The sequence below is a fragment of the Oncorhynchus masou genome, chromosome 19 (genome assembly GCF_036934945.1).
Source record: "Oncorhynchus masou masou isolate Uvic2021 chromosome 19, UVic_Omas_1.1, whole genome shotgun sequence".
Lineage (NCBI taxonomy): Eukaryota > Metazoa > Chordata > Actinopteri > Salmoniformes > Salmonidae > Oncorhynchus > Oncorhynchus masou.
In genome coordinates, this window is record NC_088230.1 from 13796454 (window position 1) to 13810236 (window position 13783).

At 39.1% G+C, this 13783-nt stretch overlaps 1 protein-coding gene across 3 annotated transcripts in view; it reads right to left on the reverse strand.

Annotated features, from left to right (window-relative positions):
• Positions 1 to 4191: 4191 nt before the first annotated feature.
• Positions 4192 to 13783, reverse strand: part of itpk1a (inositol-tetrakisphosphate 1-kinase a) — a 63892-nt gene continuing 54300 nt past the window's right edge. For all 3 annotated transcript variants that reach the window (XM_064925024.1, XM_064925025.1, XM_064925023.1), the window contains 2 exons: positions 13153 to 13315; positions 4192 to 8728 (listed from right to left, as the gene is read on the reverse strand). In XM_064925024.1, coding sequence (XP_064781096.1) covers positions 8436 to 8728; positions 13153 to 13315 — 456 coding nt within the window. In that variant the 3' untranslated portion in view covers positions 4192 to 8435. The remainder of the gene's footprint in view (positions 8729 to 13152; positions 13316 to 13783) is intronic.

Consider the following 13783-nt stretch of genomic DNA (forward strand, 5'->3'; position numbering starts at 1 on the left):
GAGTGTTCTGACCTCACAACAGCAGTCAAGTGTTAGTCTAGTTGATAGGTAATCGACGAGCTGGGCTGTTCGCCATACCCTGTATGTAGGGACTTGTTCAATACTTGAACATGGCTATTGAACTTGACATTTGTGTCTGTCTTTATTCTTTAATCTAACATGAAAAGAAACAGAAAGCACCCAAGCTAACTGGCTAACTACTTCCCACACAAATGAGAGAACACCTCACTGACCGTTTTACTCGCCCTAGCAAAGCTGGTTAGGGTGTTTTCATGTTAGCCAGAGTATTGGTGACTAACTGCGCTGCAGGCAACAATTTAATTGCGCTATTTTTAAAAACTTTGTTTACGGACACCGGCCATATTCAATAGGTGTCGAGCGTTAAATTTGTTAGTCATTCTGCGCTCTGGCACACTCAGGTGAGAGTGCTCTGAAATCGGAGTAGATCGCCACATTGGAAATTCAAACGCACCCTAAATCAGAGAAAGAAATAGTTGCTCACTCCAGAGCCATATTTATATGCACAGTACAAAGATATAAAACACAAACTCAACTGTCTTGCAATGTTATAAGACAATTAAACTTGATTGACAAGCTAACCAAATCATAACCATGCTCTGCTGGATAGCAACTGTCACTTACCATCTTGAGTCTGCACAAATCAGTCATTCTGACAAATTTTGAAAGCATTACTCCCTATGGAGTGCTATGGCTAAATCTGAGAGAAAAAAACAGTTTACATAATATCTTGGGGTGCTTACAAAGGTGATTTCTGAAATGCAGAGCTTATTGATAAATGTTTTTTGTTGTTGTTGCTAATTTGTTAACTCTTACATTGCCCATAATTGAAAACTTTGTTGGAAGCATTTCAATTTGGACATGTCCATATACACTCAGAGGCCAGCTCATTAGGTACACCACCCCGGTCACATAAATGGTTTGCTCCTACAGACATATAGCTTAAAGCATGCAGACAGGCATCCAGTTACCGTTCGATTGAGCATCATTGGTAAGGCAAGGACTGGTAAAACATATTACTGTATAATTGAACGTGCTGAATAGCCAACTATGCCAGTTCGATATTCATATATTTAATATTTCCCTGTTGTTTCAGGGAAATGACTCTTCAGGTCCAAAATCACAATAACACCATTAAGATACATGTAGGTAAAAATAGTGAACATATTTAACACTGTGGTGTTATTGTGTCACTCAGCACACCAACAGTGTCATCACAGGTTATGTGCAGAAGGTTGTAAGTGGAGCCTGGTCTAACCACTACCTTCTTGGCACTTAATGTAACTCTGGGGCCATATTCAAAAATAGTCTCAGAGTAGGAGGGTAGATCAAGGATACCATCCCCTCTATCCAAATAAACTTCTTCATTATGATCTAATGGCAAAACTGATCTTATATCAGCTCTCCTACTCTGAAAGTATGTGTGTATACAGGCCCTGAAAAGACTGCAGTTGTATAACAATATGGTACAGTAATAGCTCTACTTTGCCAGATTGGCTAGGCAAAAACTTCACCATATTTGTTGAAAATTCCCCACTCACGTCTTCAGTCTCCACCAATTACCAGTCAAACACATTTCCCAGTTCCTGCAAGGGGCAGGACTTCCTCCCCCAGCACACCTCAACTAAACTCACCTGCACCCTAATCAGTGTGGCTACCTTGGACTGGAAGTTCGTGTTTGTGTTGTGCTAGTAATTTATTGTCCTTACCTTTCAAAGTTTGTTATAATCCAAGGACACGTTATTGACTAAGTGTTTGAATCGTGTCCAAATTTTGTAATTTTTGTTAGTGATGTTTGCCCACTGCTTTTATTAGCTTGCCTAAGCTCAATCATGTAATACAGTGCTTTGTGTAGTAATGACTCCCATGTGTCAAACTATTTTATTCCACATGACATTTGCAGCCTACAAAAGACTAACAAACCTGTTCTAAATAAAAAAAAAGGTTCAAGACTACCTTGTGTTCCTGCAGACATACCCATTGTGTTGCCTCCCACCCATGCTACCCATTTTTCAAATATTGGTTTAAAGTCGGAAGTTTACATACACTTTAGGTTGGAGTCATTAAAACTCATTTTTCAACCACTCCACAAATTTCTTGTAAACAAACTAGTTTTGGCAAGTCAGTTAGGTCACAAGTAATTTTTCCAACAATTGTTTACAGACAGATTATTTCACTGTATCACAATTCCAGTGGGTCAGAAGATGGCTGTGCCTTTAAAAAGCTTGGAAAATTTCAGAAAATTATGTCATGGCTCTAGAATCTTCTGATAGGCTAATTGACATAATTTGAGTCAATTGGAGGTGTACCTGTGGATGTATTAAGGCCAACCTCCAAACTCAGTGCCTCTTTTACTTGACATTATGGGAAAATCAAAAGAAAATCATCCAAGACCTCAGAAAAGGAATTGTGGACCTGCACAAATCTGGTTCATTCTTAGGAGCAATTTCCAAACGCCTGACGATACCACCTTCATCTGTACAAACAATAGTACGCAAGTATAAACACCATGGGACCACGCAGCCGTCATACCGCTCATGAAGGAGACCCATCTCCTAGAGATGAACGTACTTTGGTGCGAAAAGTGCAAATCAATCCCAGAAACGCAAAGGACCTTGTGAAGATGCTGGAGGAAATCGGTACAAATGTTTCTATATCCACAGTAAAACGAGTCCTATATCAAAATAACCTGGAAGGTCTTTCAGCAGGGAAGTCGTCACTGCTCCAAAACCGCCATAAAAAAGCCAGACCACGGTTTGCAACTGCACATGGGGACAAAGACCGTACTTTTTGGAGAAATGTCCTCTGGTCTGATGAAACAAAAATAGAACGGTTAGCCCATAATGACCATCGTTATGTTTGGAGGTAAAAGGGGGAGGCTTGCAAGCCGAAGAACACCATCCCAAACGTGAAGCATGGGGGTGACAGCGCTTTGCTGCTGGAGGGACTGGTGCACTTCACAAAATAGATGGCATCAAGAGGATGGAAAATTATGTGGATATATTGAAGAAACATCAATACATCAGTCAGGAAGTTAAAACTTGGTTGCAAATGGGTCTTCCAAATGGACAATGACCCCAACTTCCAAAGTTGTGGCAAAATGGCTTAAGAACAATGAAGTCAACGTATTAGAGTGGCCATCACAAAGCACTGACCTCAATCCTAAAGAAAATTTGTGGGCAGACCTGAAAAAGCATGTGCGAGGAAGGAGGCCTACGAACCTGACTCAGTTACACCATCTCTATCAGGGGGAAATGGGCCAAAATTCACCCAACTTATTGTGGGAAGCTTGTGGATGGCTACGTGAAACGTTTGACCCAAGTTAAACAATTTGAAGGCAATACCACAAAATACTACTTGAGTGTATGTAAACATCTGACCCACTGGGAATGTGATGAAAGAAATAAAAGCTGAAATAAATCACTACTATTCTGACATTTCACATTCTTAAAATAACGTGGTGATCCTGGCTGACCTAAAACTGGGAATTTTTACAAGGATTAAATGTCAGGAATTGTGAAAAACGGAGCTTAAATATATTTGGCTAAGGTGTATGTAAACGTCCGACGTCAACTGTACCCTAATACATTAGGTCCCATTTCTATACCACCACCAATTATGGCTGGGGAGAAGCAAAAGTAGTATTGTGGAAAGTTGTTCCCCTTGCAACACATCTCACCAAACCATTAAAGACTTTCTGGTGTACATTTGTCTTCCTTGTTTATTATCTCCGTTTTTGTATAAATATGTCCATATTGACCATTTATACAACATACACATTTTGTTCAATAGCATACATCAGGAAAATGGTTACAAACAGTAATCTCACATTTCAAGTTGGAACTTTTAATTTCCCCATATTGATCTTTACTTGGTTCTTTGATAAATGTAAATCCCCAAAGCTAATTTAGCAAATTTGTTATAAAAATCTATAGAAATTGATCTATGCTGCACTCACAGCATTTTAACAAGTAATAAAACAGCATGGCCTAGAGTCAATCAAATCAGCCATAAACAGGCAAACTGCATAGCATATCATTGTTTTTGTTTAGGTGGTGTCACAGTGTAACAGTGTTGGAGGTGTCAAATCTGTGGCCACACCCATCCCACAGAGTTAGAAGTTCAGAATGAGAAAGGGTAGGCTATATAGAAATAATGACAGTTAAATTGAAAATCATTCAACAAAATAATGATTTAATTCAGCCTAATCGAGGTGTAGATTACAACACAAACCCGTAGAAAAAGTTTCAGCACGGCTGCATGGGATTACTACAAATGCGACAAGGAAGTATCCAAAAGCAATGTCCACGATCTGTATAACGCAGAGAGCAGCTTTGACAGCACCAACAGTTACACATCCAACTTCGCCGAAACAAAAACAATTAAGGCGGCCCTGATTAAATCTAGCCCTAAGTAGTTGACATTTATTCTGGATTTTACAGAGTAGTATACTAATTGTGTTCTGTCCTGAAAGATAAACAATATACACAGAGTATACAACACATTAAGAACAACTGCTCTTTACATGAGAGACTGACCAGGTGAAAGCTATGATCTCTTATTGATGTTAGGATTTTTTTCACCCCTTATTGAAGTTCAGATTTTCAAGCCTTGAGACAAGGATTAAGTGCCTTTGAACGGTGTATGGTAGGTGCCAGGCACAACGGTTTGTGTCGAGAACTGCAAAGCTGCTGGGTTTTTCACACTCAACAGTTTCCCGTGTGTATGAAGAATGGTCCACCACCTAAAAGACATCCAGCCAAGTTGACAACTGTGGGAAGTCTGAGTCAACATTGACACCTTGTAGAGTCCATGTCCCCGTCAAATTGAGGCTGTTTTGAGGGCAAGAGGGGGACTCAATATTAGGTGTTCTTAATGTTTTGTGCATTCAATGTATTTTCACAATATACTATATAATAAATTATCATATACGTATCTCGAAGATCAGACTGACACACACAAAATTAAATTAAGGCTGCTGGGTCCCCTTGCCCTGCCTTACAGGAGAGCATGACCATGTCGGCTCAGTAGGAACCTATAGACACATTTGGCAAAGTCATTGATATGACAGAGATCCAATAGCAGGGATGGGATCACAGTAAACCAGTGGATCAAGACAAACAGATTGGAACCACTGAATTCATAAAATAAAAATCTTCCTTCTCAGCACTAAAGGAAATGTTTGTGCTTGCGAGCCTGTCTTAAAGTCCTGCTCCAGTCTTTTCACCTCATTGAACACCTGATTTACTCAGGCACATCTCAAGGTGATCCAGGTACGATTATGACGTGACGTGGGATTGGGGGGGGGGGGGTCTTTCCTCTTCGTTCTCTATTGCTCCTTAATTGTTTCTCAAGCAGGGGGGGGGGTGCAATGACATCAGACCACCTCCTTGAAGTTTACAGTGTCTAAAAAACATTTTGCTCACAACATTTTTACACTTAAGTGGGTGTACATTCCTTGGGCTATTGCTTCTCAACAGGAAAAGTTCAAATATCACTGGAAGGACATCTTTATAGTATTTATGGTTGTGAAATAAATGATTGTAGTGATAGTGACTGAAGTAGTAATGGTAGTGACTGGTTATAGTTGAAAAGCCGGTAGATGGAACAACTGATTGGACAGCCTGAACAAGTTGGTTTGGGGTCTAGTTTGAATGGTTCAAGAGTTACTATTACTGTTGGTGGGTTATTAAATGCCAATTTGACATTTATGAATTGCTAGATTTTAAACAAATTCTGAAAATGTCAGTTTTAATGTTGTTTGTAGCTGAAATGGTTAAAGAGCAGTAGCATTTACAATGTCTACCACTGTGTTCTTATTGTTGGCATTGAATCCATGCATTTATGCACATTTTAGCAAAGTGAAATAGTTTATAAAACCTGAATGTTTTAAAGTTGGTCTTGTAGCATAATTGGCCAAGGACCATTTTGAATAGCTAACACTATATTCCTATGGTTCTCATTGAAACCCATGTTGAATGTATGCTCATTTTAAATGGTTTGAGGTCAAAAAGTATAAATAGTATAACAAATCTGAATGCAAGCAATGTAAGTCGGGTTAGTCTGAACATCAAAGTTGGTTTGGTGTTGATAGCTTAAAAACAGCGAAAGCGATGAGTCTAGAATATTGACGCCTCGACCATCTTTTTGCCATTGAAATGCATTGTAGATCATTTTAAATATTGGTGTAGTTCAAAAGTATAAAATGCTATCAAAAAGATTCTCAAACAAGGTAATTTGAGTTTGTCTGCACATTTGGAAGTTGGTTTAGTGTTAATAGCTTAAATCATTTAAGCACTATATTGAGGGGAATAAATAGAATAACTTGAAAAGGGACATTTACTGAAGTAAACCTGGTGTGCTTGCTAATATTGAATACTTATGGTTGTGAAATAGTTGTATTAATGGCAGTAGTAGGGTTTTAGTAATAATTAGTAATAGGCCGTGTTAGTTATAGTGACTTATTTTGGGGTGGTTTGTAGGTGTGGAGTTATTATAGTGTATTATAGTGGGCAAGTATAGTAGGCTAGAGTGGGTTCCATGGCATCATAAGCCCTAAGGTGTTAAGCTCTCCAAAATGGTTTTGTTTGAACATTCTGAAAGTTGTGGTAGTGATTTCAGTTAAGAATGTTGAAGCCCACATTCAACCATTGAAATAGATGGGGATACAACAAGCTTTATAGTTTATGAGGTAGGAATGGTAGCAAAAAGCTCTGTTGAAGCCATTTAAGCCATATGTCAACATTGGGGTGGTGGTTGTAGCTGAAACAGATCAAGAGCAGTGGTGAATCAACAAATTGACAAGCAATCTACGTTGAGTCAGCATGTACAAGTCAATGTTGGTTTGGTGTTTGTAGCTTTAACGTTTCAAGAGCAATTGCGAATCCAAATACTTCCCAGGGGTGGGCAGGCATGGAGATGGGTGGGCATGAGGATAGGGACAACCAAGGGGTTTTGGGTATTCGGCTTCACTTTGTATAAAATGTATGCTTTAAAATAAAAAAACTTCCCATTCAAGCCTATGGAGCTTTTACGCACATGTAAAACAGTTTTAGTTCAAAAATAATAAATGGTATCAAAAAAAATGTTTACAAGCAACCTATTCCAGACCAGTCTGCACGTTTTAAAGTTATAATAGCATTTCTAGTTTAAGTGGTGGAAGACTAGTTACGACCGGAATTCCATTGAAATGCATTGGGATTTATGCAAATACGATTGTAGTGTGAAAAGTATTCGTAGTATTAAAACGTATACTTTCTTTTCAAGCAACCTGAGCAGTGGCTCTCTCTACTTTTAAAAATTTGTTTTAGGTTACAGCGGAATAATAAGTATGAACAGTTCCTAAAGTTGTTTTGCTTTAAGCAAGCACACTTAAGGAATCCAGAGTTGTCTTGCCTTCTGCAAGCACACTAATATTAAGAATATGCAAGACATCTTGTGGTCTTGCTCTCAGCAAGTACATTAATGTGTAACTACCAAAATAATGGAAACACTTGAGTAAATGAGGGATACAACGTATATTGAAAGAAAGTGTTTCCACACAGGAGTGGTTCCTGAGTTAATTATTTAATTAACATCCCATTCTGTTTAGGGTCATGTATAAAAATACTGGGTAGGCCATTATTTTGGCTACCCTGTCTATGGCCCCATAGGATGACAATGCCCCCATCCACAGGGCACGAGTGGTCACTGAATGGTTTGATGAGCATAACATTGATCGAAACCATATGCCGTGGCCATCTCAGTCACCAGATCTCAACCCAATTGAACACTTATGGGATATTCTGTAGTGGCGCCTGAGAGCATTTCCCACCACCAATAAAACACCATATGGAGTTACAGACACGTGAAGAATCTATGCCAGGGCTCTCCAACCCTGTTCCCATAGAGCTACCTTCCTGTTGTAACTAACCTGATTCAGTTTATTATCCAGCTAATTACTAGAAATAGGTGTGCTAGATTAGGTTGGAGAGAACCTACAGGACAGGAACAGGGGTGGAGAACCCTGATCTATGCCAAGACGCATTGAAGCTTTTCTGGCATTTTGGACCCCATACAGTGGGGTCCAAAATGATTGACACCCTTGATAAAGATAAGCAAAAATTACAACAAAAATAAAGAGCTCTATTTTCATGTATTTCCAAAAGTGTAAGTGCCTGGAGTTCGCTAAATGGCATTGGCACTTGGATTGAAACCGGTCAGATTACATTTAAAAAGATAACTTAAACACTTTTTTCTGATCAACTGTATAATAGAACACAAAAATGGAGCATACAATGTAGCTCGGTAATTTAATTATTTATTTGATCGTCATTTTCTTCTCATCTTTATCAAGGGTGTCAATTTCGGACCCCACTGTATATATATATATCTATATTACATACAACATCTTGTTCTTCACTACTAGGGGCTGGGCATTATTGCGAGGAGGCTTTGGTGGGGATGGCAGACGCACAATGTTGTTGGAAGTTGGCCGACACTTCAGAGTCGCACCCCAGTCCTTGATTGCCTCCCCTCTTGACGCAGTCTCCCTCTACGATCCAGGTGTTGGCCTCATTTCCCAGGAGCATGCAGGGTTTCCCACAGTCGGCCAGGGCTGCGGCGGGGAGCTGTCCCCCGACCACGCTGGTCTTCTCAAAAGCCCGCTCCTGGAGAACACTTGTGAGATGACTCAGTAGGTCGTCAAAGAACTCTGGGACTCCCTCATAACCTGAATAATAGAAAAGTTCATTTTTATAGAAATACCATTAAATAATGATAAAAAAAAAGAAAAGATGGGCAGCAGATTTACAAACTTAGATGTTTCATAAAAGGGCACACACGATGCATACAAATACAGGCATTCACAAAATACATCACAACAACAAACATAACTATGTAAAAAGGTAACTTTACATGAAGAATGTGACTTGCTTCAAGCTCTATAAAATTATTTCTGTGGTAGTTGAAGACGTTTAAAACCTATTACTTAAGTGAAGCAGTGAAATATAGTCCAAGTTAAATATATAAAAATATCTGGTCTGATTACTTTGATAGTCTACTACATCAACCCTTATTACTTTGGAGTTTGGTAGTAGTAGACAACTCAACCAGACATAAATCAAAACAAGATTTTGAAATGACATCTGTGCCCAGTGGGAAGTTGCCCAGAAGTGCTAGTAGCAGTACATTGCAGTAATAATAAATGTTTTAGATAGGTAGGTCATGGTTTAGCTATTGTTGTTCGACTAGTGAGTGTTGGGTTGAGATGTGCGCAATGAGATTGAGGCTGTAACCTCATAAATATAATAATTATAATAATAATTATATTTTAAATTGCATATTCAACAACTTACAAAATAATTGAAGCTAAAGATGGGATTTTATTTTAGGAATAAGAGCTGTTTTTCTTTAAGCCAGGAGGTGGCTGGAATCAGCTACATTTATGCCTGTACTAGACTATGGTGATATTTTATATAGGAACGCTTCCTCAGTGTTTGAGATCAATTGACACCATTCACCATGGAGCATTGAGATTTCTTTAAAACTGCAAAACCCTTACACACTACTGCACTTTATATACCAGGGTTGGCTGGCCTTCTCTAGTCACGCGTAGGCTCAGTCACTGGTATACTTTTATTTTTTTAACTACCATTTTATTTGTCCAGTTTAATTATTCAGAAATGTGCTGGGTACGCTCTCTGTTTGCAGGACTTTATCCTGCTAACTGTTCCAAAGGGCTTATGCACTCTGCGCCATCGGCTTGGAACGCCTTACAAAATAGTTAAACTGGAAGAACTTGTCCCGGTTGGTGTTTTTAAATCATTAATGAAGGATTTTGAGGCTGATTCCTTATACTCCTGTGATTTCTATTGTTTTTACTAGATTACTTTTTCAATGTTGTCTGTCTAATTGTGTAATGACTTGGTGCTGCCTATCTTTGCCAGAACGCTCTTGAAAAAAATCTCAAATCTTAAATGAGCCCTTCCTGGTTAAGGTTAAATAAACGAATAAGTCGTGCTTCCCCAGTGCTATAATTTAATTGGTAGAAGATTTCTGTTCTGATTTCAGATTTGAAAAGCAGAGAAGATTTCATACACTCTCGGATTTTGTCCAGGTTGTTGGGAAAGTGGTACAAATGTCAGTTGTTTGTAAAAGTTTAGATAAAAAAGGTAGTTTGTGGTTACTAGAAGAAGTGTATCGTTTGATTGGTAGAAGATAATTATATTACAATTTCAGATTTGAATAGCAGAGACTTTGACCAAGATTACATGCGCTCGAAGTTTGTCTAACTTGCTGGAAAAGTGGTCAAAATGTCAGTTGGTTCAAAAGGTTGAGAAAGTTGATGCCAATACATGTAAACGAATGGCATGTCAAAGGGTGAAATTGTCATATGCTGCAACCGTCCCGACTTTGAATTTGAACAAAAGGGTTGCAAAATTGGTATAAGAAAGCGGTGAATATTTAACTTCGGCATACCCTTGTAAATATATGTGATGATATAATAAAATAGAGATAGGAAGGAATAATTCTCTTTGAAATACTTCCAACATTTGAAAAACACTATCATCATATGGTGCAACCAACATTAAAAAGGCTATTTTTCACTACAAATACATGTCATGATACAACAAAGTCTATACTGTAGTGGACCCTCCAATTCAGAAAGATAATCAAATTTCCCACAAATCTATCCTCTGTCATGATGGGATCATTTTCAATGTCATATGGTACAACCACTGAATATACAAGCTTTTCAAAAAAACGTTGCACCCTGACCAGAGCTCTAAATTGTAATGTGTAAAAAAACAATTAAGAGCACAATAAAATTTAGGGGCGCTAGAAAATACAATTTTCCTCTAAAATCGACAGATATAGCCTATGAGCATATTCGAGTTACTGTACTCTGAAGCACATGTTGTGCCCTAGAAACACTGTAAAAACATGCGTTTAAAAAAAAGGTAAAAAATACCTGTCATTGAAATGACAAAGTCATGTGGAATATTAGGCTGCTACATAGTATAGCATTAGCCTTCAGGTTACCTTACCCCGACGACCAGAAGAGCCATGTGGCTGGAACAACCGCTTAGCTAGCACAGGCGAAGCAAACGCAAGCTACACTAGGCAAAGGGGATAGCCAGCATTATTACCGTGTGGCAGGTAGAAACGCATGGTTAGCTTGCTTTGCAGTGAGCCAGCCGAGATGGCTAGCCCATAATGCAAGGCTTGGGCTGAGTCACACTAGCTAGCTAACCGGAGGGGTGACCAAGAGGTAGAATACATTTCTACACCAGCAAAACCGTGAGGCAGGTAGGATTGCATGGTTAGCTTGCCTTGCCGCAAGCTAGCAGAGCTAGCTTAAATGAAAACTTCACACAAAAACAATTTTAGTCTATTGTTGATATAGTCCCACATTTTTTTGCATGTCAGCAATCAAGTTGTACAACTCTCAAAATCCTGAAATCTGGCCCGTTTGATGCATTTTCGCATCATATGATGCTGCGTTTTAATGATGCATGTTAGTTACCATGTACCTGCCAAACAAATACTTAGCATGTGGTTATATACAGCATACCTTAAGATCTGCTTAATGACTTCAATAGATTTCAAAGCCTGCCCTCTGGAATTAAAGGGGCAATCAGAGATTGGTGAAAAAACATATGAGTTTGATCTCATGAATGAGCAATCATTGCATCCACAGCTCAGTCTATGAATCTGAGAGTGGTTGTGTTTCTCTAGCTGCAGACAAGCTGTCGACCACCATTGAAAGTGGCGTGGGGTATGCTTTTTTGTTGTTGTTTGAATCCAAGTGTTCTTTTAACAACCAGACTGCTTAGAGACCTGGGAATTAAGGGCCAGAGCCAGCGTTCGGCAATCAAAGCTGTATCAGAGGTGGCAGAAGGCAGCAGTCAGTGGCTCTGGATGAAGAGGAAAGACCCCAGCTGGGCCCCGAAGTGAGAGGGCCAGGAGGTATGCGGTCAACAATGCTTGACTCAGGGAGGAGGACGCCCCTGCCATGCATAGTCCCATGGGATGTTGGCTATCAACAACAAGGCAACTCCTATGACTAATTGGGAATGGGACGCAAGCGTAGGATTGATCACCCTGTCGCTGGCCGCCTTTGGGGAGGGTGTATAGTGTGAAAGGCCGAAACACCCTAGGAACCAAAGGTACACTACTGACGATGCGCTCCCCAAATTTCACCACGCTCACTGTTCATTAACTCTTGGAAGTGCTTGCACAAAGGATAGTAACATCTCATCCTGTGTTCTTGGAATCCAAATTTAAAACCTTGTGTCATACAATTTCAGATAATAGAAGTTACACCATGTTATCCATTACCAAATGCTTCCAGTTAGAGCAATACTGCCCCCCACTAAAGACACAATTATATGTTTTTATTTGTGTATATATATTTTTTTTTAATATGAAATTAATTTTAAGAAGTTCCCAAAAAACAGAGTTAGCAAGTGAGAACCACAATATGTCTGCTTACAAGATATCATTCATTTGCATTTCTCAATGTGAATGCATCTGAAATAGTCAGTAAATTATGAAGATATATTTAGCAAATTATAGGACATCCTCACAGGACTAAACATGGGGATCTTGTTTAATAAAGAAATAAACTAATTCTATTTTAAACAATCTTTAGTTCAAACACTAAACATATATTTGAATGTTAATTCATTACCTTATTTTTTTCACGCTTGAAAAACATTTGTCAAATCCCTGGTAGAAAATATTTATTCTAAGTTGTTGGGAAAGTGGTAAAAGTAGGTGATGTGTCAAAATATATATACTTTTTTTACAGTGACTAGAAATTTGGAAGTCATGGGAGTTTAACAATGGGAGTTTAATAGCTTCAGTATTATCCAAATAGTAATCAAACACACTGGTCCTGACCAGTCCACACGTTTTAAAGTTTAAATGGCGTTTCTAGCTTAAGCTGTGTAAGAGAATAACTACATGTATTATAAGTCAGTGTGGCTGCTGTCACAAGAAGTTAACAAAAAAACTAAGATGTTTAGGTTTGGCATATGAGAGTTTAACTTTTCAGTTGATTCATTCTATTCATTTAAAAATGGTAGAACTTAACTTTAATGGACAACAACCGCAAACTGCACCCTGTGGAAATATGAGAATGGCACGTACCTGGAAATGCGTTGATGTCAATGACTGCATGCTGCCCTGTCTGGTTGCTGATGATTATGTCGATGCCAAACAGGGACACATCCAGTGCCCGCCGCAGACACCTGGAGATCTCCCTGATGACGTCGTCGATAGGCACCCTGGACACCCCCTCCACATTGTCCCTCTACACACCATCCAGACAAATAGAAAGATGGACGGAAAGACAGACACAGAGTAAAGAGGGAAAGTTTACAAGATCAATTCTGGTTATGCTGTTAGTACCAACACAAATTGCAAGGCTACACTAGAGGAAGAGTGAGAGGTGGACAGACTGTCAGGTTTGTGAATGCCGTTGTACCAATTAAGAGACACTTGAAAAAAAATGAACATATAGCAAGGCCCTGACAAATATATAAATATAAATATATCCCATTTAGCAGACGCTTTTGTCCAAAGCGACTTACAAGTCGGCTGGGGCCACTACTTTTACATATGGGTGGCCCCAGCGGGAATCGAACCCACGACGCTTGGCGTTGCAAGCGCCATGCTCTACCGACTGAGCCACACAGGACAAAGCAAGAACAAAACAATTAAAAAAAATATTGCCCATATTTTGTCACTCAAAATGGCTGTGCACATTTTCAGAATATTT